At 29.8% G+C, this 27,110-nt stretch overlaps 1 protein-coding gene across 1 annotated transcript; it reads right to left on the reverse strand.

Moving 5' to 3' along the window:
• Positions 1-381: 381 nt before the first annotated feature.
• On the reverse strand, positions 382-26,906 carry LOC124535402 (lachesin-like). Its single transcript, XM_047111610.1, has 8 exons — positions 26,668-26,906; positions 11,520-11,617; positions 10,977-11,184; positions 5,893-6,057; positions 4,646-4,774; positions 3,623-3,757; positions 2,261-2,413; positions 382-539 (listed from the first exon to the last, which is right to left on the reverse strand). Exons 1-8 carry the CDS (start codon positions 26,744-26,746, stop codon positions 382-384), a joined length of 1,125 nt encoding a protein of 374 aa, XP_046967566.1. The 5' UTR covers positions 26,747-26,906.
• Positions 26,907-27,110: the final 204 nt, after the last annotated feature.

The raw sequence follows: 27,110 nt of genomic DNA on the forward strand, positions 1-27,110 counted from the left end.
TGTATTTCGTCTTCATATATAAATTTGTATTGTGTTATGAAATAAATTTAAGTAACTCAATAAATACATCAAATTTTCATATTGAGCTGTTTGATTTAATTCGTATTTTTCGTAAGCGTTCTCTATTATATATTAGCGTGTTTTTCACCGAGTATTTTCAGCATCTCTTAACGTTAATAGGCTTCTGAAGAATTTACTCTTACTGAGATATCTACTTTTAGATCAGTTTCACTTGAAGAGCCATTAAGAACAATCACACCAATTTCCTGTGAAGTGTTCCGTCGTCATACTTTAAAGAATTAAGTTCTAAAATAAGGTATGAAATTGAAACAACGTCAAAAAGATTACTGTAACAATATATTTTGTATATACAAATTAGCTTTATAATAATATGGCAATAATGGTAAGTACTAGGGCAAGTACTGGCGCGAGTGAACAAGACGTGCTTCGTTTTAACGCTTCCAGCTCGCTGACATCAGGGGTTTCTTCGAAATCTCCCACTTCGTTATATTGCATCTCCTCGAATTTACCAGAGAGAGCTGTGAAACAATTTTTTATTTAATATTCATTCATTATCAAAACTAATGAAGGGATTTTGATGCGGTTCTCACTTATAGATAGAGTAATTCATGTGGAAGGTTTAAGTATACAATTTATTAATTTTTTTTTAAATAAATTGAAGTAGAACGACAATTGAAAAAACCCGCTGAGTTTCTTTCGCCGGTTGTTCTCAGGTCAGGGTATTTTCTTTTCCGAACCGGTGGTAGTTTTTCAATTGACCATCAATAAGAAAGTGTAATGCTTCTATATTGAATAAAGTTATTTGAGTTTGAGTTTGAATTGTTAAACATATCGGAAATAATTATTAAAACAACAAAAATCTATAAATATAAGTTAAAAATATAAAAAAAAATCTTATATCCGCTCGTGTGATACTGGGGCGGACGCTAGTAATATCATGAATTATTGAAAAGTTTGATTTTAATATGAGTAACAAAATACTAACATGAGATATTTGTCGTAAAGACTAATATGAACAATAACGAGATACATATATACTGTACAGCTTTATATCATTAACAGTAAGTTAATCTTCCTAAGGGGATATTTGCAATAGAATAATATTTTGTTGAAGGTATTTGTACTTTAATATTTAATTTATACTAAGCGCGTCCTAAGTGAATGAAATACAATTATCAAGTTGGTGAAAATTTTGCCAGTGTTGTCTCAAACGTACAGCATTATTTAATTCATAATTATTAAATAATTTACCCAAAATGCACAAAGGTGTAAAAATTACCTATCACAACTCACCGTGGGTTAAATATTATATTAATTTGTAATTATTCGACTGAAAAGGTAACTTAGGTGAAATTACTAAGTTTCACACAACTTTACTTAATATATTAATAAGTTTAAAATTATAATTTGATATAATAATTACGTTTAGAAAATGTATAGCTGAATTATTATATATAATAAAATTTAACTCATTTAATAAATATGTTGTTAATTTATGTGTAATAAAATAATTGCTACAATTAAACATATATACATATTCAGCTTACAAATATAAATGAATATGAAAAAGAGGTCTGACAAAGTAATTCCATTCGTATTAAATGTTAACTTTAATTATACGCTTTATGAAAAGTTACTTTTGTAGAAGCAGAACACGGTGTTATTAAAGGCTTTATTTATGAACAAATATTTAAAGCCTCATTCCCTTAATAAAATGCATGACCTAGAAATGCATAAAACGTACATGTATATGTGTATAAAAGAAATGAAACATTTATAAATATTAAATTATTTTTGTCAGGAAAATAATTTAAATGCCGGTGAAATTCGTCAGACTTTAAAATTATAAAAACGTAACATAAAATAGTAGTCCGTAAATATAACTTTATCTCTTAGGAAGATCATCCACCATTTCATTTCCTATTGGAATAAATTATTTCAAATAAATAAAAAAGTGGTAAAAATTAATTTAATATATGCGTTACTCGTATTGTTTGTCTACTTAATTAAAAGTCTAGTTATAAAGCTGCTTTTGATACGACCCGATGTTTAGGGTGCACGAATATTCTATCTCTGCTCTCATATTTTCTTAGGATTTCAATTTAATAAAATTTTAATGTTTTTGTACGTACGCATCAAGAACAAAAAACGAATAATCATATCTAAAGTAAAAATGAATGAAGTCAATTTTATGGAAATAAACATAATGTTTGATGTGATTATAAAAAATGTTACTTACGATACAATTTTATAGTCCCATCGGTGTCTCCTAGTGAGTTTTTTGATATGCAACTGTAAGTACCGAATGTACTTCGTCCAACTTTCTTGATTTTTAGCCTCATGTCCACTTCGTAGCCTCTTTCTATAGCGACCACCTCGAACCTTTTATCTGCTGTTGAAAATTATTTATTAATAAAATATTAAACTCACACGGAAATATTCCATGAGAATTAAAAACATATTAGATAAGATATATTAATGTTCACACACTTAATTTTTTTCTAATGTAAAACCTTCATTATTGCTACATAGACGTCAAAAAAACATTTTATATAAAAGTCAGACATACATTTTGAATACAAATATCGTCACGACTCGCGAGTTCACGATTGAGCCTATGAATCTCTATTGAAACAACGTTATTTAAACTCAAAGATACAATACATATTATAGCCTAAATAATATTCAATATACATAAGACACTGTTTTTCTTATTTCAAAGTGTCAAAAACTTTTTTTCAAAAATATTTAGAAAAAGGACCACCGCTTACAATTAAAAAATATACCCACCCACCCGCTCTTTATGATGTATTACATTCATACAACTATATTGTTGAAACATTTAATGTTACGATGTTATAACAAAATTCACTTATATACATACATAAACCTTGAAAACATTACGTAGATACCTTTGGTAAACAGTCGTCTAAGAAGTAGGGAAAATACAAATCGTACTAATTTCATCAAATCCATTTTTGTTTAAATTTAGATGAATCTATCCACTTCGTACAGATTTAAACTTCATCATATGTGTGGAACGTAGATAATATAGTATATAGTTATCAATTACTGATAATATAGCGACTTCCATATAATTTTAGTTACGGTTGGCAGGTTATCTGGGCAATGGCTTCGCTTAATATTAAGTGTTTTATATGTATAATAAATGTTATATTTAAAAAGTAGTTGAACTCAGAGAAATGTTGTTCAAACATTAAACGCTATTTTGTAAATAGGCACAACTTTACAGACAATATCAAAATATTCCCACAGATTCTAGTTAAGTAATGATTTAATTATTAATTAATAAAATAGAAATAAACAGGACGGAATCGACATCCATATTAATTTCGATCAGCTGTGCCGTCGTAATATAACATATTCATAAATTTTTATTTATCATATGAGTAAAAAAAATATCTCTTAATAAACTGGCGTTGTCTGAATTAGGAACCTATATATTTATTTTTTTATAGAATTCCTTTATTTTATTTGTGTCAATAAAATATCAAAGCAAATATTATTATATTGTATATAGATTTCACAGGTTAATAAAAGCTATAAATAATTATGGTGTTAATGAATTCGTACAACTTACTTTGCGATATAATTTGTTCATTTATCGTCCAGTAATTAATCGACTTCGGGAATGCTTCCGAGTGACAATCCAAATGTACGGTGTCACCTTCATTTGCTCCTACTAACTGGTTTTGTATTGTCATTATTGGTGGAACTGAAAAAAATCGTTTATATTTAATATTTTTTATAGAAATTCACTTTGATAACGCCTAATATTTTCCTATATTTAACAGCTGCCGTATGACGTATGGTACGAATTTGAACAAGACATTTATTCGATTTTATTTAAATTGGATTTTTTTATGTTAAAAATACATGAAGGAAAAATATGTAAATTTTTGATTTTTTTATGAATAAAAATAGTACGCTGCCGAAGAGCTTCAATGGGTTTTCTATAGGTATATTTCCACGTATTGGTAACATGTAGAGTAAAGGTTTCTATCCCTCTCGTTAGTTGCAGAGTGGGCTTTGCTCCAGGGTAGAATTTTAATAGACCATTAGTTATTTTTTCACTATTGACTACATCAATTCAAGTACTACACAAATCAATACATTTTTGAAATTACTGATTATATTTCTTTTAAATAGTGTGTACTCAATTCAACGTCGATTTTTTAAATTAATTAATTAACTAAGTAAAAATTAAAACTACTAAAATACTCTGGCTTGAGAAGAACCTGTGTCAGAAAGTTTATTTGTTCAGATTTGTAATTATTTATAATGCAATACACAAATATTCACGATGAAACCGTTTCATTCACAAAGCATACTGTCACTTCATTAATGGTTTGATTTTATATTTCCTTAATACAAACTACTGCTTTTATTCAAAATAATAAACAAAAAAGTAATTTATATCAGACGAAAACAGAAGTTGCAGCAAAGATTTTTCAACAAATTACACCCTCAGTTTTCAAAGATACCGTCGAATCTCGTACACAAAGCAATCTTTAAAGCACCTAGCGCATCAATCAACGTCCCAAGAACTAGAATCGATCAACATTGTTGCAGCTTAGTCAGTGAGTTAATAGCGTTTACTCACAATGAACGACAAGCATGACGCGCTTGCTGACGGAGGGCGGAACTCCGTTGCTAGCGATGCAGAGGTACGCCCCCATATGCAGGCGTGACACCTTCACTAAATGCAGTACGGCGCCGCTCACTGACGAGTCTAGATTAGCAAACTGTAATTAAACACTAGAAAATAAAATTCTAAGTAGGTTTCAAGGTTTGAACCGTAAAAAGTAAGTACGTATTATACGTTCTTGTATTGATACACGCAATAAAAACTTTGTAAAGTCCAACTCACAGATTTATTTCTTTATAGTAGTTTAAATTTGTTAAAAAATGGTCAAGTTATACAAAAAAGAAACTTTAATAATATTAACAGAAAACAATTACTTATGTTGTAGTTTCTGAAAACGAATATTAAGTGTTAAGAAAATAAAAGTTCCTAGCGTATATTTGTACATAAGCCTAAATAAAAGTCATTGAACTATGTAGGTTTTTTACAACCGCCAAAACTAATGAAGAACTCTTAATGACGTCACAGTAAAAGTCGAGCATTTAATAAATCACAATTAATTTTTTTGCATTTCGAATTATTCTTATCAGGAATCGCACTTTCCGTTTGAGGAAATAAAATTCCACGTTGTGAAAGTATGGCCGTGGCTTTCCACTTCACATTACTCGTAGATTGAAAGTGGTAGTCTTTGTGGTTTGCATGTTGCATGCTTTGAAGTTGATGTTTTGTTCGATTTTACAAGTTTCCACATAAAATACTATTCATTACACATCATATATTATCACGTATTTCGTTTTATTAGTCCGCTTTGATTATAAATATATTTTCTTAATCTTTTTCTACTATTTGTTTTTAATAAAAAAACAGTATTATGTATAAGACATTTAAAAAATATTAGCAACATTATGACCATTAGTTATCAGAACTTGAATTAAATAAATAACTATTATTTAGAAAACACAGCCCAGTTTAACAGTGGATCGTATATTACTGATTCACAAAAATAATACTGATATCAATAAAATTTATCTTTTTTTTAAACTATGTCACAAAATTTGAAATGATTAACTTTAACATGACACGTAGAGTGTTTAAAATTATATAAAAATAAAATAAAAAGATTTTTTATTAAAATAATTTAATGCCGTTTTTTTCAGGATGGTTTTAAGACTAGATCGAAATTAAGTAATTACTTTTGATTATTTCTAATCCTGTTATTGTACGAATAGACTCTATGTTAGTAAATTGATGGTTAAAAATCTTACTATGTGTGTCGCTGAAGTTTGATGTCGGTAACAAATCACCAGCTTCTTTTCGCCACACGACGGTAGGTGTTGGTACCCCGTGAGCTGCGCATCGAAGTGTGACATTGGCCCCTTCTCGTGCTACCTGATCGCTACTCGTCGGGTAATCCAATATATCTGGGGGGACTAAGATGTTACATATATATTAATAACTACAAATATTCCAACATCAAACCCAAACCATTTTTATTAGAGGTTTTAACTAACGGTTATAAGTAAAAGCGTAAAATTAAATAAAAATATGTTGAATCAAGGAGCCCACTACAAAACAACTCTGATTTATTTTTAACTGGTTGTCAATATATTATTTATGTATGTATTGTATAACTAATACCATATATGGGAGAGAGAACAGCTTTCAATGTCATTAAATATATGTATATAATCGTATGTTTCACGCTTCGGTTAATAATTTTTATTTATATGGAATTAATAGAATTACAAAAACTGTAGCCTTTTTAATTTTGACATAATTAGCAATATGCAATTTAATTAAAATTTTTGGATATTTAATTTTATTATTAATATACATAAAATGTTTCGAGTTAGCAGACGAGATGGATTTCATAATATTAACGGATCATATAATTATTTCGTCTACGCAATATACTAAAATACAACAGATGGCGAAAAGGTAAGCAATCAATGTAAAAGGTTTTGTATAAATATAGTAACAAATGTGTTTAGTTCGCCTATCACAGCTGCCACTTATTATAGCAATTATAAGTCGTTACGGTCCGGGAGTCCACGACACGCACCGTTTGATTATTATTAGTTTGAATGGACGAAAAGTTATAGCGCTATATGTTGACATAAGAATTACGACATGTCTTTTATATGGCTTATTATAAGGGATAATACAGGTACGCTATTATAATGTATTATAACCATTAATATCAATTACGGGATAAGAGACACGTAGCGACAGATGTTTGTAATGAAGACTATGGCCAAATATACGTGTGATGATTTGTTCTAATATTTTTTTCTTCTGGCAAAGAATAAGTAGTTTTTAGTGATCAATTACTTTTTAGAAAGAAACGCCTGGAGTTAGGCTCGGGTTCCTTCATAGGACACTAATTACTGTAAATAACAGCATTGTAAATCTGTTTATTTGAAAAGAGCAACTATGTGAGTTTCTTGCCGTTTCTTCTCGCTAGAAGCTGCTTTCCGAAACGGTAACATTTAACTGTTGACGATACAAAAACGCTTCATTGTGAAATTTACTTGAATAAAATTGATTTGATTTGATCTGAAATTGGAATAATATTTATTATTGACAAAATAATGCATTAATATTTTTTTGTACGTATCATGATCGCGTTAATTGGTAACAAGAAACGTAGCATCATTAAACTGAATCGCAATTCCGATTATTTGGACGAAAAATGAATCAGCCCGTCTGTCACCAATGAAAGTAATAATACGGGTTGTTGAAACCTTTAAAGTTTTATTTGGACGTCAAGATTTTAATTGCGTAGAGCGAAAACATGTTAATTGGAATAAGATACGGATGTCTCTATACTTATTAACAAACAACAAAAGATATATGAATACCAACTATCACATACTACCTTTTAAAAAAAAACAGAAACGTCAATATGATTCTAAATTTAAACACAAAACAAATTAATTTTTGAATTTTTATACCTATAATATATATTTAAAAAAAATTAAGAACGAAATATGATGTAAATATACCTAACGCTATAAGAATAATGACCTTTTCAACCGACTTCCAAAAGGAGGAGGTTATCAATTCGTCTGTATTTTTTTTTTTTTTTTTTTTTTTTTTTTTTTTTTATGTTTGTTACCTCATAACTTTTCACTGGGTGGACCGATTTTGATAATTTTTTTTTTGTTTGAAAGGTAGTGCTTCCCGTGGGGTCCCATTTTTTTTATTTTTTTTTCCGATGATGGTATCCATGTGAAAATGACATAAGTCTTAAATTTGCGTTATGTATATGCGCGACAAATAGGTGAATAACTGAAAATCACGTTAACCAATTTTGATAATTATTTTTTTATTACAAAATATATACTTCAAGGGTAATTTGGTGAAAGTTTGGTAAGGTTCTGAGCACAGGATCCATGACAAAGTGACGGAACGGAAGGGAACGGAACAATTCTGAGGAGCACGTTAGCGATACTCGGTCGAATCTTTTATTTATAGGTTATTTGGATATTTGAGTCACCTTCCGTAATGTGGTTATGTTTATGTAATTATCATAGTCGAATATTATAATCAACTAGCTACCCACCCCGGCTTCGCACGGGTGCAATACTGATACTAAATATACTACAGAATTTGTTTATATACGACATCACATCGCAAACTTCTAAAATTATCAGTGTTTCTTTACTATATTGTTCATGTATTATATACACAAACCTTCCCCTTGAATCACACTATCTTTTAAAAAAACCGCATCAAAATCCGTTGCGTAGATTTAAAGATATAGGGACAGAGAAAGCGACTTTGTTTTATATTATGTAGTGATGGAACTCCTATACGGCTCGCAGTTAGGGTGCGATATGGGGCAGAATTTCTTACTATCTTTAATCAAATTTTGTGTATGTGATGTGATGGCATATGATGTACGAAATATAGTTGGTCTTTTTCAAAGTTTTTTGCTGAGTTCGATTACAGTTCTTTCGAGGGATCCTTGTAGTTCACGCCGCGTGACGTATTAAATCCGCTTTTTCGAGAGTCTATTTTTGCTTTATTCGCAAGTTTCCTTTTAAATTGTCCTCGAAGTAGTTTCTGACTCATATAAACGGAACGCTTAATCTATCCATATTAAAAAAAATTAGTTAGTCAACATCAGCTTCACTTAAAATCAAAAAATAAATAAAATTTTAACAAAAAGAAAAACCGACTTCAAACAAAACACTATTTTAAAACAAATGAATATTCACGAAAAAGTAATAAAAATAATTGCGTATTCAACATATGTTTTAGAGTCTTCCTAAGTTAAATGAAATGAAAAATATTAGACTACTTAAAAGTCGATTAACGATTATATCATGTAGTTATAATTATTGTTATATTTGGAGTCGGTGTCAGTCAATAAAACCCTACAGTATATCTATCAAAAAACAATACGAGAATACTTTAACAAATGTGTTTTTTACAAATTACCTTTTACACAATAATATACTGGATCAATCAAGGGGCTCGTATCGCTTCTTTCTTTTGATTGTTGGGGCAAGGGCACCGTGGCTGACACCGGCTCCAAATATACCAATAACTATAACTACATGATATAATCGTTAATCGACTTTTAAGTAGTCTAATATTTTTCATTTCATTTAACTTAGGAAGACTCTAAAACATATGTTGAATACGCAATTATTTTTATTACTTTTTCGTGAATATTCATTTGTTTTAAAATAGTGTTTTGTTTGAAGTCGGTTTTTCTTTTTGTTAAAATTTTATTTATTTAATTGTGGATACACTGCTCACCAACTTCAAGAGTTAGTGCAAAATTTCAGCGTAATCGTTTACTTGTATGACATTTCAGTTGCAATATTTAATAATGGTTATTTCTATTAAAGTTTTTATTCATACTCATAAAGACGAAGACAAATAATTAATCTAAAAAATAACGACTAAATTATCCCAAAGACTAATTTAAATAATAACAATTTATTAGACTTTTATATTTACGAAGATATATAGATATAAAAATATTTTAATATTCCACGCAATTACTTATTAAAACGCAATTATTTTGTAAAAGGGTAAGTATTAACATCCATTAATAACATTATAAAGTTATTAAAGAAATAAATGTTACGTTAAACGCAATTTACTATTGATGTAAAAAATAGTGTTGCCTTATATCGATATGAACTTTGATTCGGTTCCAGTTATTTTGAATTAATTCAACAATTTATCTTTGTTTCGATTGCCGAAACGACAATTATTTAGCTAACTATAAGACGTATAGTAATAAAAGTCGGAAGTAGTTTGTATTACTATTTAACTTTCGCTATTTAGCGCTTCTAGCGTTGCATAATTTCAATTTAAAGTTTCATAAAACCGCAGCAGAGAGCTCCAAAGCTTTAAGAGTACATTAAATAAAATTTTCGCAGCAACACGGGAAATAAATTTGTTAAAAGATTTAATTATGTCACAGCTGATAAAGAAAAACTCATTTCTACTTAGAGCAACTAAAATATATTATTAATGCTAAGGTATTTTTAAAAAATTAAGACGGAATGATATGAAAAATAGAATTTAATTAATTTTCTACGACTATTTATTTGAAGACGTTACAGTTGTTTTATATTTTTTCTATTAAATTAATGTAGGATCTATGTTGAATTTTACATAACTTATTTATATATATTTTTTTAATAATACTCTTTTATTTTCTTGTATCTGCATGAAAAGGAAATTATTTTTTTAAGTGAGTAATTAAGTGTCATTCATCAGTAATAATTAATTATCTAAGTATTTGAACTACAAAATGATAATATTGACGAATAAAATCAAAATCAGAAATAGCAGATTTTGTATAATAAATATGAAATCTAAAGTCATACAACAGTAATTTCTTAAACGCATTTTCTAAAGAAATTTTGTATTAATACAACACACATTCAGTAGAAAGCTTACTTTATATCTCGGAGTACGGAAATTGAAATATGTCTATCAATACTCGATGCAGGGAATTGCTAGGAACTTGCATAGTTGAAAACATTTTACAAATTTATGGAGACATAAAACGGATGACGAAATTTAAAACCTTTTATATATATATACATAACAGTTTACATTCATAACTGATTAAAAAATCGACAACATAAAGAAAAATAAAATCCGTTAAATATTGCAAGCGATAAGAGTATTTGTATGTTTTAAAGCAAATTAATCGTTCTAAAGTCAATAATCTTTGTCGAGAGCCAGATCTAAAGCTAATAGCTTACGACCTAATTCAGACTCACTTACTGTGGCTTAGAGCCTATTGAACAATTCAAATAACTCACCGCCTCTGTTATCTACAATGTGAAACGATATTCAGTACTGGTCTGCTTACCTACGACATCTAAATATGCCGTTTGACTCTTCATAGGATCAGTGTTGAGTTGGCACATGTACCAACCACGGTCAGATTGACGTACGTCGTGTATGTGCAGGAACCACACTCGCCTGTCGCTGTGGTTGACCGCAATACGATGATTCTTCGTGATCACGTGCGTTGCAATTGTCAGGATCGTCTGCGTGTCCACGCGTAGCCACGCCACCTTGTACACGGATGATTGACTTCCATTCATTAGTCTATTAATACCAGTGTTTTGTAAAAAAAAACATTATTCTGCTTTACATTTTATTTCGTATATTACTCAGTAGTAATATAAATGACTATGTCAAGTGTTGGCATCACCGAGCTTATAAAAAGTAAAACCAACAGGTTGATAATAAAAAATTAAAAATCTAAAGTTTATATTGACGAGTCCTATACATCGTGCCAACAATTGTAAAGCAACAATTTTTAGTTATTACAGGTGATAGTTCGATTGATTTTGAAAACATTAAATCAATAAATAATACTTGATATAAATAACTTGAAAATACTAACTCTGTATGAACCGAGATCATTGACGACACAAGTAAAAACAGCTTCCCTTCCTAAAGAAACCGTCAAATTGTTTAAGCTGTCTTCAAAACGTGGCACTTCTGTAACAAAACAATTTCACTAAAAGCAATCCACGATAACAATAAATGACTCATACAATATACCTTTTTTGTAAAAAACAAACTTATATTTAACCAATTTAGAAAAAAATCACTTTGGGAATAGAGATGTTTTTTTTCTCTAATATATAGACACTGTACTTACTCGAATAAATATCGATTCTGGATATTATATAAAAATGTTATTTTCTTAAATGTATTTTTAATTGAATAATTCAAAATAACAATAAAATTGAGACAGTGGTTGAATAGGTCTTATTACTTTTAATATGTTTGATTTTATAACAGTCTCTAAATAATTAATCATTTCTACTTCAATTATGAGGTACAAAAAATATGAAAACAGAGGTAAATTATAGGGATTTCAAATATTCAAACAAGATGTGATACATTTGAAAAATATGTAAATAAATTTTATCTTTGATCCATTTTAATAAATGTTCTGGGTTATAATAAATAATTTTCATTACTTGGAAAGCAAAATATATGTATGTTGATTCGTTGTAAGCATTAGTAATAAATAAATATTTATACCAATTTTCAAGGTTATTTCATAAAAAAATACCGCTTTCGGATGCTACCGTGTCGCGATGACCATTAATAAGTATGGAATTATGATGACTACTCGAAGACAATTTTTTTTTTTCAAAAACTTTAAACTACTTATAATATTTTTAAGAAAGCCCTCATCCTATTGGGGAAAGAATACTACATTCCTAAATGAGATCTCATCAGTAGGGGTGTGCGTTATCGTTGGTCCACTCATGATGTGCTGATTTGGTGTCACTAATGCAGAGCTCTCTCTTGCATCTGTAGTTTTACGTCTGATCAAGTCCTTGCAAAACAATTTCTGCCAACCTTAATTGCCTCTTTCCAGGAATCCGGATGGATCACTTGCAAAACTATTTGCTTACAATTCTCAATCCAATGATTCCATTGAGCCATACTGCCAATAACACCTCCATGTTACTACTTAATGCCTGACATTAAAATTAAGCAGCGTGATGTGCGTGCAGAGCTGCAATCACTTTCTACAGGATGTGTGCCGGAGGCTTGGAGGGAAGCAAACATGTATGTACGCGTAAGTGCTACCCGAAAAAGGGGACCCGGAAAATTATCGGCTAGCTATCATCTCAGTACTTTGTTACACTGCCAACTGGGGCTCTGATAATGTTGTCGAGTTAAATGCCAATAAAATGTAGGTATTTTCCTTGTTCCATCTCTCTTTGGCAATACACTAGGGTTACAAAGCTAAATTACCTTACATATTGACTTTCGATACGACCTTAATCCAAGGAATTAAATTCGAGGCTGTTATCAAAACAGCCTCACCTGTGATTCGGTGAGATTGTTTTGATAATATGGGTCCTGAATAAGGTTCAGCATTTTTCATGCCATAACAACTACCTATGTTGTACAAAAGGCACGCGCGATCTTGCGTTAAATATTGCTCGCACCTTTGGGATGGCTCCGCTAAGTACCTATTTAATAGAGGCCTTGCAGCGTCGTGCGGTCTGAATTATTGGTGACTTAAAGGTCACAAACACCCTCGAACCTTACGTTACGTTATGTGGAGTCTACCCCACTTCAATGCGGATCGGTGAATACATCGGTGGAAGAACTTCATCAGAGATCTGTTTGTTTCCAACCTTCAAACGAGATCAATTATACATACCAAATACGCATACCGTCTATAAAATAATATTCTCATGTTCTAATCACTTCGTAATCTCAGCTCCTGTTGTATTTTAATCTGTTATTTCAAATAACCATATTTTTAAATAAGAAAAAGATTAAGATCAAGAAAATAATGTTATCTTCGTGATGACGATGAACTTAAAAGTAATATTACTCCTTTGCAAGATGGAACGAACGAATTTTCAAAAAATGCCCGCGGCGAATAATAACTCTTCCTGATAAACCTCGCGATAATCTTTTCAACTTCTATACCCGATGTCATCATATCATTATTATAATATTAAGTATAGAAAGAACGTATAGAAATAGAATATAGGTTTAAAAATTTGTTTTTTCAAACTGCTAATAAAAAGTTATATAATTTTTTTATGTTAAATATTATTTAATTTTGGGCCTCGATATTTTATTATGTTATTAAATATGAAGTTTGTATCTAATAAGTAAAAGCAAATAAACTTTTCTATTTTACACATATTGTTTCACATTATTATTACTCAACGCGATAATAAATAAAACATTTTAATAAAGTACGTGATACTGGCGTAAATTTAAAATCGCATTATTAAAAATTTATATTAATTAAGAGATGTTCATAACAGTTTTAACATGGCTCGAATTTAAATTTAAATTGGGTTGCATAAAAATTATATGAATTCTGATTAAAAATAACATTACAATTACCTGAAATTACGTGAATAAAGATAAAGTGTGGCTTACATACGATACTTATTGGATATTGAGGTATAAAATAATTTACGGATTTCGAGTGTTCATTACAATACTATTCAGCGGCACTAACTTGTGTAAAACTGATATTACATTCCATTTTTCAATTTAAATAAAAGAACTTGATTTAACTTTTGAAATAATTACTCGGTGTTACGGCTTTGTGCAATCCCATTAAGTACGAGCCGCACGTCATAAGATAATATTAAAACTGCAATACTTAGAATTGTTTTATTCGGGTTGGAAGACCCTTCCAAGCAATGTAACTACAGGATTTGGGGTCGTAACATCTTGGTTCTCAAGGCTTGTGGGGCAAAGACGATATAAGGCATGGTTTTTATTACATTTGGCAAACAATGCAATGACAAATGCCATTGTCAGACATATGACATTATCCAATAAACAAGTAAGACAACTATTTTTAAATTTGTGTCCTCTTGGCAGAAACAAAAGCCATAAAAAAAACTATTTTTAAAATAAATGGACGTGTAACACAAATTATTATTGAAGTTATCGCCCATAAATTAGGGGCGGGCGGACAAATGCTTTATTTCTTCTTTAAATTATTTAGTGTTTATATGTGGCAAAGAAAAGCTTTATTATCTTTTTTTATGGCATGATTGTAATACAAATTGATTATTCTTCCCTAAATCTAATAATTCAGGTTAAGATTGATGTTCATAAAATGCATCCTCTCAGTTACATTTACAAGATGCCCCTTTCTTAACGTATGCAGTGGATCGGATTATTTCCCTAGTTTGTTATTGTTTGTTGATGTTAAGAATGTTTTGATTTTATATTCAAAAATGAGAATACATTTCTATATTATATTTTAATTTGTAATACACAATTTGTTGTTGTGTTTTAGTTGCTTAATAAAATTATAGAGTAACAAGTTTAGACAGGATCTTCCTTAAAGAATGATTTAAAAAACCTACCTATAATTTTTTTTTACTGTCAATCAATTTAATATTACGTTAATGTATAGTAAACAAAGACGTAATATTAACTAGATAATTGAATTAATTCAACGCACGCTTTGTTCTATAATTTCAATTATTTATTTTAATTAATGTTTTCTCGTACACAATAGCACTTACATTTTTAAGTCGCCTAATTATACTGAGCCCTGAAAAAGTTTCAACCGCTCACAATCACGGCATTGTTGTAAGAAGTGCGAATAAAATTATCATTTAAATTGTTAGAATTATCACAATACGATTATAAAATTCATAAAACATATGTATGTTATGTACATTGATGAGGGACGTCACTTGTATAATCTATATTTCTATTATAATTTTATAAATATGAAAGTGGGTTACTTTCTGCCTCAGTCAGTCTGTCTGTCTGTCGTGTTTTCATTACCAAACGGCAGAACCGAATTTGATGAAATTTGGTATGAAGCAAATTCGAAGTCCAAGGAAAGAACCTTTTTTTCTTAACACATGACAACCAAATCCCTGAAACGCGAATAAAGCCGTCTGCGACCACTAGTATTAATCTAAGACTACAAGCGTTCATAATAATCAATGTACAGCAATATTCATAAAAAAATGTATTATCTCTGCTGCAGCAGACATAACACAAATAAGCAGTTTATACAGTTCGTCAAATTTAATTATGAAAGATTCATTTCTCTTCCACGTACACATATACAATACACACACACACATATGTGGTGTATAATATAAATGTTATCGTAGCTGGGTGTTGTTTTCTCGCACGTTCAGTCCTAAGCATTTATTGTGCCTAGAGCAAATTTGCTTGCGGGACGCAATATCCAAGCGAGCGGGCCTCAGGGAGCTATCTTGTTTTATTTGCTCGACTGAGTCGATAATGAACGTTTTTTCCCGTATCTTTTCCGAAAAGTCAATACGCTAAAGGTGTAATAAAGGCTAACGTCAGTAGCCATGTTTGTGTCTCTACTTGGCACTCAAACTTTACTGACGAGTAATGTTGTTCAACGATGCATACGTATTCCACTATAAAACAATTTAAAATGAGTCCTATGCTCGGAGAATAGAGATCAGAATGCTTCTGACATTAGCCAAAAAAATACAGATTAGGCAAAATAAAACAATATATATAGCAGTATTTATGGTCAATAAAATGTTAAGGCGATATTTATGAGCGTGAGTGGTGGTGATTGTGCGTACAGGTCAAAATTATTTTTAGCGGCTTATGTATACGATTTTTTTTTTACTTTCTTAACGTTTCGAAATATAACAGACGACATATAGCGAAAGTTATCATAATAGTAAAAATGATTTATATAACACTACAGTAACAGAAGCTACAAAGAACGATATTTATATTTTTATGGGTTCAAGGAGGGTGAGCCTCTTGGGTGAATTTATGTCAGTATTACCCTCCTTTGGGTCTATAAAAAGAAACTTAAACGCGCTATGTTAATAAAGTAAATTCAATATAAAAATAAATAATACAAGATTTAGTACCTTGATCTTGAAAAAATTTTAACACTTCAATAATCCAACTGACTAAGACTAAGATATTGCCTATACAAATAGTGCCGTAAATAACTCCTAATTAAAATTAAATTGCGTAGTAAGGATGTATTTGATGCTTGCTATTCACGCAAAAATGATAGAATTGATTGTAATGAAACTTTACTATAATATAACTTATACGCCAGCACATAAAACACACATAATAAGCTAGAATTTGTAAAAGTTTGTGAAAAACAATTGACTAATATTATAACAATATTTAAAATATAGTTTAATTGTATGTAGGATTATGTAAATCTAGGGAACTATAGCCCAATTCTAAAAAAGGACTCGGTTAAATTATGCTCTAGTGGCTTGTGGTAGAAATTATATTTATATAATTTTCTTTATGTATTTTCTCTATGCAAAAAAATAGTATACGTGAGAAGCTGGGATAAACCCCTACTAAAATTTAAAGAAATAAACTTTAAACATTTAAAGAACCGACTATGCACTACTGGAATGTAATATAAAATTTGACTAGTGCACATTTTTAAAGTATTATCCAAACTATCATTTCAAATTATTATTTCATACTATTAAGTGGCTACAGAATTTCGTCGGCTAACTAAGTAAATGTTCTGCAGAAGACGGCTAGCTCTCCTATCTAACTGTCAGAGTTGTCTCAGCTGACTCTCTAAGCTGTAATGATTTATACATATTCATTCCTTAGTTTATTTTTATGCAAAAGTTTATTAAAGTATAATCTGTTTCTATTTTTAGATACCGTAACATGAAAAGGCTTTAATATGAACATGTTTATATTTATCGAATAAAATAAAAATTAAATATTCAATTTGTTTCTAATTTCAGTAACACACAGTTTCACTTACAATGGAAAAGATGAGTGTTTACTATATATACATATAAATATAATATATATACATACATATAAATAATATACATATATATATACATATAATAAATATATATACATATATAGTACTTATACAATAATTTGTAACGAAATGCATAGTGAATTCGGTGTTGCCGAGATTTAGGGTAATCTCGGTTACTGCACTCTCGTGATGTAGTCATTGACAAGGCAAAATACAGACTGGTTCCCGAATGTTGCATTTACTATAAGCTTGTTGTTCCATTATTGTTATAATTTTGTAAATAAATGGTTCTTATCAAATTTTAATAACAAAATATGTCTCAAATACCAAAGGAAACTAATTGATAGTAATTAACGCTATCAAATCGTCTACTGCTAGGCCTTGAACTGTGATGTTATGAAAGTGTATGTATATTACTTAAATATATATGATATTTATTTTCTACAAAAATGTTTCAGTAGATATTGTTGTATTAATAACGATTTTTATAGCTTAGTTGTGTCAAATGTGTTGTGTCATGCATGAACAAAAGATTCGAGAATCAATCACGCCGATACATGAAGCGGAGGGATGGAAGCATTATCTTAAGTTAAATCTTTGCAATAAATGATCACAAATTAATTTTGGCTATGTCGATGGAAAGAGGTTATTTCAAATGTTTCCTCTCGATTATTTAATTTAATGGTTACTCTGACATATTATCCATCTAGCTATTACAAACAAAAAACAACAACAGCCTGCAAATTCCCACTGCTGGAATAAAGGCCTCCTCTCCCTTTGAGGTTTTGTTTGGAACATATTCCACCACGCTGTTCCAATGCGGGTTGGTGGAATACAAATGTGGCAGAATTTCTATGAAATTTGTCCTTCACCGCTGAGCGCGAGATGAATTATAAAGACAAATTAAGCACATGAATCAGCGGTGCTTGGGTTTGAACCCGCAATCATCGGTTAAGATGCACGCGTTCTAACCACTGGGCCATCTTGACTCCGAATCTAGCTATTGTATTAAAAAAATGTTACGACCGAAGTGTTCACTTAGAAAATGTTTTTATCCATATGTTACTAATTCAAATATGTTATATAATTTTCCGTTTACAAATAATAAGATTTAGATTTAGGTTTCTTTGGAAATTGTATGAAACACTTATTAAACAATAATAATTTATTTATAATTTCAAAACAGTTTAGTTTTTTACATTTATTATTTACGAAATAGAAACTCAGAAAGTCAAGAATGACACACGATTTTTGTTCTAGACATTTCTGATAGACTTTGGGCAAGATAAATTAAATAATATAAATGTAATACTCAGTACCGTCGTTCATCTAAAACGTTAAGTTCAACAGAATAATACGCAGTCGTTTAGGGCCTTCTTCCTCCGTGAATATAATTTAATATTATCGTAAATATATCTTACTCATCGCCAGACAGTGGCTCAACATAGACGCAAATCTAATACTCGTGATGTACATTTTATTTAATATTCCATATCATTACATCTAAGCTCTTTAACAATAATTTATCTTTCATGATTTATGGCAGCGCAGACATCACTTAATATAAATTTACGGCAATATATTTCAAAGAGAGATTGCGCGGTTTATTTGTTACATGACTTAGCGGTAAATTATATTGACGTGTAATATTTTCTCTTTACAACGACTCAGCTACGAGACAACGCTTTCAGGCAATGACTTGTTTCGAAACTGATGCTTATAAATATTAGCGTATCACAGCGCGACCGCGCGCCGCCTTCCCCGCGCCGCTTCGTAGCGTGGCCCGTCACGCGAACCCTTGGCTAAATGTTAGAAGTTTATTCTACTTTAAATACGCCTTGTACGCTCGATCGATGCTTATTCTGTAAATTAAGACCTGCTTCATGGCCCATAAAATATTTAAATACATATATGTCACTATATTCATTCTTATTTATTAATTATCTCAACAACGAAAATTAAATCTAAGAACAGTAAAAGCGTTATCGTTCTCTAAAAATACACCAGACAGTTATCGTAACAACAAAGCGATCCTAATTATTCTCTACGCCTTGAACAAACTCAAACAAAGCTAGACAAAGTTATCAGACGCTTAAGTTATAAGATAAGAACTGACGTCGGGTATTTTAAAATATCGTAAGTACCTAGCAAATTTGTGAACGATCGGCGTGATTCGACAACTTTTCTTCAAAGTTAGCTGTAAGTTTTAGGAAGTTTCCAGCCGTGTTTCCAAAACCTTATCGTCCGTAGAAGTAACAAGCCGAGATAAATGAAGTTTGGTTGTTCTTAATTTAATGGCTGGTCGGAAGTTAGGTGAACGTGATCGGATGGCCGAGTTTCTGAACCATTTATTGTTAAAAAAATGTTTTAAAGCGCAATCGTAGTTTGTAAAAATAAATTTGTAGCAAGTTTTAAATTAAATACTGATATGACGGAGAAAAAAATGTTTAAAATATTAAGCTTTTTGCTTTTTAAAGATCATAATAAAATTGTTTGGTTTTTAAATCTATTTTTACTAAATTACTTTTGTATCATTAATACACGTTAGCGACGTCTAGGCTAATTTGTTAGTACTGAATAGCTGTCACATAGTTAATAGCTTTTACATGATATTCCGAATAAAATAAAATATCCGTGATGTATTTTAATACAATCCGTTATGTATCAGGATTACTTTTTCTTTATTAATGATAAGGTTACATACCATCGTCGCCAATGTTAAATAAAATCACGTTCCTATCGGATTATATAAGTATTACAATATTATTGATTTTAGCTTAAAAATATTGAAAAGTTGTACAATGCCAATCAAGTGTTTCGTCGGCTTTAAATATTCAACTAAAAGCAATGTTATGTTGTACATATAATGTTTGCGGCAAACGTGTTGTCACGGACAAACTGTTTTTGATATTTTTTTTAAATTTAAAAGTGCTTTTGTAATCGTTTGTTTCGTATTTGTTTTTTGATATAACACTATAATGACAAACGACACGGCTTTGGTTTGAATTAAAATAATATTTTAGTATAAGTTATTCATAATAAAATGCATCGGGTTTTGTAGTTGCTAAAGTAAATCAATGTATTCTTGTTTACTTTTACAAAGTTAACAGTTTTCTATGTATCAAATCAGAATCTTTTCGACATTTAACGCTTCTAAATTGAATAAATAATAGTACAATATGCTAAAACTTTCTTCAAAATCTCTATATTTGTTATCTTTTTTAATAAGTACAAAAAGTACGTCTCTTATTTATCAGTATAGATTTGAAATTTGAAATGAATTATAATCTGATTAAAACTCATCTGTCAAAACTCGGTGAATGCTTTTTTGAATGTTAATTATCGTTTCTGTTTTCCACGTGATATTTACCATACAATCTGGGCCATCTTTGGGACAACCGAAACAACCAAACAAACCGTTGAATTAACGTTTTGGTTAAATTACGAAGCGGGATGAACGGTAGAACGAGAAAGGTTGAATTTATTTAATTAGAATTTATAATGCTTTTTATTCTATTTCATGCATTTAAAACATTAGAATTGTTTTTGTTTTGTTAGTTCTAGGAGTTTTGGTACTAATAAAACAACTTTTGACGCCGCTTTCTTTGCTAATTCTTAATGTTTCTCCCGGGAATATGACTCAAGCCAACGTTTAGTTCTCGCTCATTTAAAGTGTATTTAAAAGGTAACTTTAGTACTTTCTGCATTCGAAATATATTCGTTGCAGTAAGCTAATTTATTAGTCTTTATTTAAAATAAAGTGTTCTTTGGAAAACACTCAAGTGTAGAGATGCCTTCTTTGGAGAACAAGTTGTTTTAGCCAATAATTCCAAAGCCACAAGGGGTGGGAAGTATTACTGAGTATTTACATATGTTTATTTATATGGAAGAGCGTGGTGGAATTAGTTTTAAATCTTTACTAATAATAGACATAAATAAGTAATATGCATAAATATGTTTATTATAATATATTATGACAAATAGTATAAGAAAATAAATTAATCTATTACAAACTCCTACCGTGAAATAGGTTTTATTTGGGTTGCGTGTTAATTCGCCTTCAGATAAGATCGGCTTTAGTTGATTAATCGAAACTATGTTTTCCTTGGAGCATCAAAATACAGTAGAAGTGGTATATTTTATGTGTACTGTCGGAATAGAAAATAGTAGTTGTGTCCGTTACACAGACTAAGTTTTATTTCTTACGAGGAAAATAAAATGTGAAATATTAAAAGTCAAAATGGTAACAAGTACAAAGGAAAATATTTTATTATTACATTGTTTTATTGTTATCAAATGATATATTACTTTTATTAAATAAACTCATGACTCAATATATTGTATATTGTTTATATCTTCTAAAAAAATAAATCTGACTTAACATAGCCAATTTTAATACAATTTAATACACATGATTTAGTTTATTAAAAAAATATTTGCTGTGTGTCATGTTTATAGTTATTACGCTACTCTATTCTAGGATGTTTTAATTACGAAAATTTTCTCAATTTGTAGTGAAAGAGAGAGGCTTGACGCTCTTAAGCCGGCTTACTAAAGCTTTAGCTGCAATAGTGTTTTATTATCCAACATACGTTGCGTGTAAATCGTTTTCGTGATAATTCTACATGATAATTGCATTCGTATACACTTAATTAGTTTATTAATGTTATAAATAAATCTAACAGTGTCGTCTCGAATGCCAAGACTGATCCAACCAAAGCTATAAGTAATGATAACGTGAAAATTGAAGCTGACTGTGCCTATCGTTTTAAGATGTTTCTGTAATACATGTCAGCCTAAATATCTTTGTTGGTTATGAAATAATATATATTTAATAAACGTCGTATATTTATTGTAAATTATAAAACTAAAACATACATGTAAATCGTATGAAATAAATAGAAGAACAAAACTGCCGCGAAAGTATGTGGGGAAATATTAATATACAGAAAATAACAACTATTGTTAAACTATTAAGTTTTATTAAATATTCTTAAAGATAAATGAACTATAAATTCAATTGTAATTAAATACCTATGATATAATAGCTTAGCGAACATTCTTGAATACAGTGAATTTTAATATATCTAGAATTTCAATTGTTTACTTTTGATTGACGTAAAATATAAATTTTCATAATTTAAATAATTTATCGTATAGAATTAAATAGAAATATTTCTGTTTTTTTTTGGTGTTAAAAGTTGGGTGATAATTTTACAATAATCTCAATTAGCTATAAGTTCGAATGCTTATATCTAAAGTGTAGGGAGAGATAAAGTTTTTTTAAAGCAAATATTTGGTGAAGTAAATTGTATGTAATATGTATGTGTAGTATTTGATGCCTGTGTGTTTTTATCTAAGACATTACGGGATTTTCTAAATTGGCAATGTAAGAGACTGCGATGACACCTCTAAGCCAGTCCGATACAGTATTCAGCACAAATATATCTAACATACATACTGAGATACACTAAGATTCTATTCATATATGAAAAATGTAATATGAAAACATTTTTTTTAAATATGTAGTTTTAAATTCCATATGAAAACAACTTTACAAAGCCGTATGGGTCCAATTTTTCGACAGTCATAATCAGCGGCAATTTTATAACAATAATATTTTTTAAGAGTAATAATAAGCCTTAAAAGTTGAATAATTGTTTTTTTTTTAATTTTTAATGGAAAAAAATCGTGAAAATAGGTTAAATTTTCGTGCTCTAGGCCACCCGGTCCCTTAACGATATGAGTAAATAAAATGATTTCTTTACTTTACAAACTGTAATATATTTTGATAGTGAATTTGAATATTAATAAATTCATTGAATAGATACTTACTTGATATTAGATTTTAGCTAATCATTTATCACGAGATGACCCAGTGGTTAGAACGCGTGCATCTTAACCGATGATTGCGGGTTCAAACCCAGGCAAGCACCGCTGATTCAAGTGCTTAATTTGTCTTTATAATTCGTCTCGTGCTCAGCGGTGAAGGAAAACATCGTGAAGAAACCTGTATGAGCTTAATTTCATTGAAATTCTGCCACATGTGCGCCACATGGGCTAAAACCCAGCATTGGGAATTTACAGGCTGTTGTTGTAATCACTTTTAAACATATAACAAATGTTATGAGGAGCGTTTAAGAAGTTTCATTAGTAATTTCAATGTTGAAATGTTATGCTGTATATTTCAGTTACAGTTCTTTGTGTGTAACATACTCTTTGTCCTAAGATGTTTCGGATACAGGATTTTCTAAATTGGCAGTGTAGGAGGGACAGGCTTGACGCCCTAAGTCGGATTAGCTCAGCTTATGTTATAACAACAATCTATCAGTCGACATGTTCCACTGGGTAAATTATTATTGTGAGTGAAACGTGATCGTTGAGGATTATATATAATATAATATGCTCTGTTATTTATACAACTAAAAGGTAGACTGTTCATTAATTAGTTTTATTATCGTAGGAAGTAAGATGTTCGGTAGCTTTTCTAATTGTTGTAGTTTCTTTGTCTGTGTAATGAGCAATTCTCAAATGAGCTCTAGAATAAAGACGTAAGCTCTTTTATATACTTGAACTTAATAAATTAGTTACGTTAAAAATGGGCAATCGGATGTGTTAAGAAATTAGTTGTCATTTAGACGAGGCGAAGTAAAGAAAAAGTAATTTGTATAAATATAATAACTCCACCAGAATATAAACTGACTATATATATACTATCGGAATTTATTTACATAAAAAAAAATCTTATTAAATAAAAAATGAAAAATAGTTACTGTTCAAATCATGACCGCTTGGAAGGGTGGCGAGAATGCAAGCGGCATTTCCCCGTTAATTCGCAATTCAGATCGTCTGAGCAAAAAAATGAACCAGCCCTCCTGTCACCAGTGGAGGCATTAAAACGAGGTGTTTTACTTTTAATAAAAGTTTTAGCAAGGTTCAAGAGTTTGAAGAGCGATTATAAAAGAGACAATTACTTGTATCGTCTTTTAATGTCAGTCTTTCCATGACGGCTCCGGCTCAAAACATTGTTTCTCTGAGTGTATATAGCATATAGCGGTGGTCACTAAGCCGAGGACTTGTTTCCAGGAAACCAGTGTTATTCTATCATATCTCTTGTCATCATCACAAGTATTTTCACAGGATTAAATAAGAGCATGGCTGTTGCTGATGTAAATAGCCCTCTTTATTGTATCATCAAGAGAACCGTTGCAAAAGAGTCAACTCGAATTTTATGGACAAGAAAGACCATGTATGTATCACAACGTGTACTCTGAGCAAAGTGGTGTTCCCAAATAGAGTCTTATTGATATGCGGAAACATCCATCGTTTAAAAGAGTCTCAGCACTTTTGGACGGGACCTTTTGCAACCAGTGACTAAATTCTGTAGTTGATAAAGATAAAACGTACGGTTTTTACAATTGCTAAATAACAATATTGTAATATAATATTAAAATATATGTTCAGAACTTTTAAGTGAAGTAGTTCAATGCGGCAAATATTATTATCTTATTTAAAATGTGGATACATTTTAAATAGAATAAACGCCAAAACAGCATTATTGTACTAGATCTCCAGACCGTTAAATGGTTGTGGTTTTAAAATTACAGCTAACTTTAAGTTAGGAATAGCAGGCAAATGGCTGAAGCTATTGAATTATCCAAATAAAATGTTTTTAAATGTACCCTCGCGTAGAGTAAAAGTTTTGCTAAATATAATCATAAAAATGAATTGTTATTACAGAGATGTAATTCGTCTTGAGGGACGTTACTACGCTGTCGGACGATACTATAATAGGTATGAATTCTTAATCTTTAGTCTTAAAGTCAAAGTTAATTATTAACTATAATTTTTAAATAAAATAATTACTGAGTTGATGGAATGCCGATAACACCATTAACATTACATTGAAAATTTTTGGCAGTTACGTGAATGTTAAAACATAATATTGAAATCATATTCAATTTATTAAATAACTTAGTTATTTTTATTATTTGAAAAGAAAAATAAAGTTCGCTAATGTTACTCAAAAGAAGTTTCCATATTTTAATTCGGAAGATTATATCACAGTTCAATTATTATTTAATTAGGAATTGCAATATTGATTTATACTTATCTAGTAATTTCATTATGCCTAAAAATATATTAAACATAATATTATGTTATGCTCCTTTTTTAATATAAAAGTAAAAATTTTCTGTATTCAAATTGCCTTTCAATATTGAGCAGTATCGTAATATTAATCGTACCCAGCAGAGTAAGCAATACAATCAAAAGTTTAGTACAAGTATTCATAAAAGATAAACTTGAAGAACTGGAAAATATTATTTAAAATAAATTCATATTTTGTAGTAGTTTTAGTTTATTCATAATGTTTAGAAAGACTCAAACTAAATTACTAGAATTAGATTACAAAAATAATTATAAATAAGACCAAACACGGTGCTTGTAATAATAATTAGTCGTGTTTATTTTGCGATGTAATAAATAAGTTTAGTTTAAAAATAGAAATGATTTTCATCCGAATTTCGTTTAATAAGATCCGTAGGTTGAAGAAAATTGGGAAACTGTTCATTATCACTGCCTAAAGTTATTCCGATTGCCTCAATAAGTGGATATAAAAATTACGATCACGTTTTAATGTAATGCCCTTTCACATAATTACATTTTTTACTATTAAATGCTTTATATTTAAAATAAAAGATTTATATTTAAAATATGTAAAAGATTTTTTTCTCATTTAAATCAATACATAGTTTTTATAGATAAACTAAATAATCGTATTTGTTTTTATACAAATATAATATAGTAATAAGAGCTTTAGTGAAGAAATATTATTTCTAAGAACTTAAAAGCCGACGGGAATATCGATTATTAATCTACGTATGGCTGGACTTGGATTGAAATAGCAAGATTAGGTAATTCAACATCGAATATCATTGTAACAAATAATTTTTAAATAATAAAACATGTATTTAATTACATATTTCCCAAATTCACGATGCATTCTAGCATTAAGTTTTTGAAATGATTTTTTAATTGTAATTTAACTCTCCAAAATCACTTTAAAAAATTGTTTTCATATTCTACCTGTTTTATACGTTTTTATAAATCTCAACCAAATAATTTAAAAATATGATTTAATCTGCTATTAGTATTACTTGTATTATCATGGTATGTATATTTAATCTTAGTAGACAAAGTAGTTCAGGTTAGTTCTTTATTATTATTTCTTTTTTATAATTAAAAGATAATTTCTTACCAACAGTATCCTTAAAACAAATCACAACGTGGAAGACAAGTCCAAAATGTATATAGAACAAAATTTTCCCAACCATCATTCAGTTCACATTGCACAACGGTTCACATTTACCTAACTCCTCAAACTTCTAAAAAGGCAACATAACATCCTTTTATGGTTTTACATAGTTTTGGCGCTAATTTCGTAGCGGTTAGAAGTTCGTAGCACGTACGGCGTAGCAGAGCTACGTTCGACTCTCTACAGACCTGTAGGACGACTGAAACCGCCTTCGAAACAGACTTATGTTAAGTTCGCTAACTCGGTGCACATGCGCCCGATAACCCTCGCGAATAAATCCTCTTGATATTCTGAACCGACAAACGAAGTTAATGGCTGTTAAGTAATGGAGTAGAAACGCTCGGCAGGATAACATTTAATGTGGCTTACGGCGAAAAATCAAATAC

Source organism: Vanessa cardui, chromosome 14, assembly GCF_905220365.1.
Source record: "Vanessa cardui chromosome 14, ilVanCard2.1, whole genome shotgun sequence".
In the NCBI taxonomy this organism is placed as follows: Eukaryota; Metazoa; Arthropoda; class Insecta; order Lepidoptera; family Nymphalidae; genus Vanessa; species Vanessa cardui.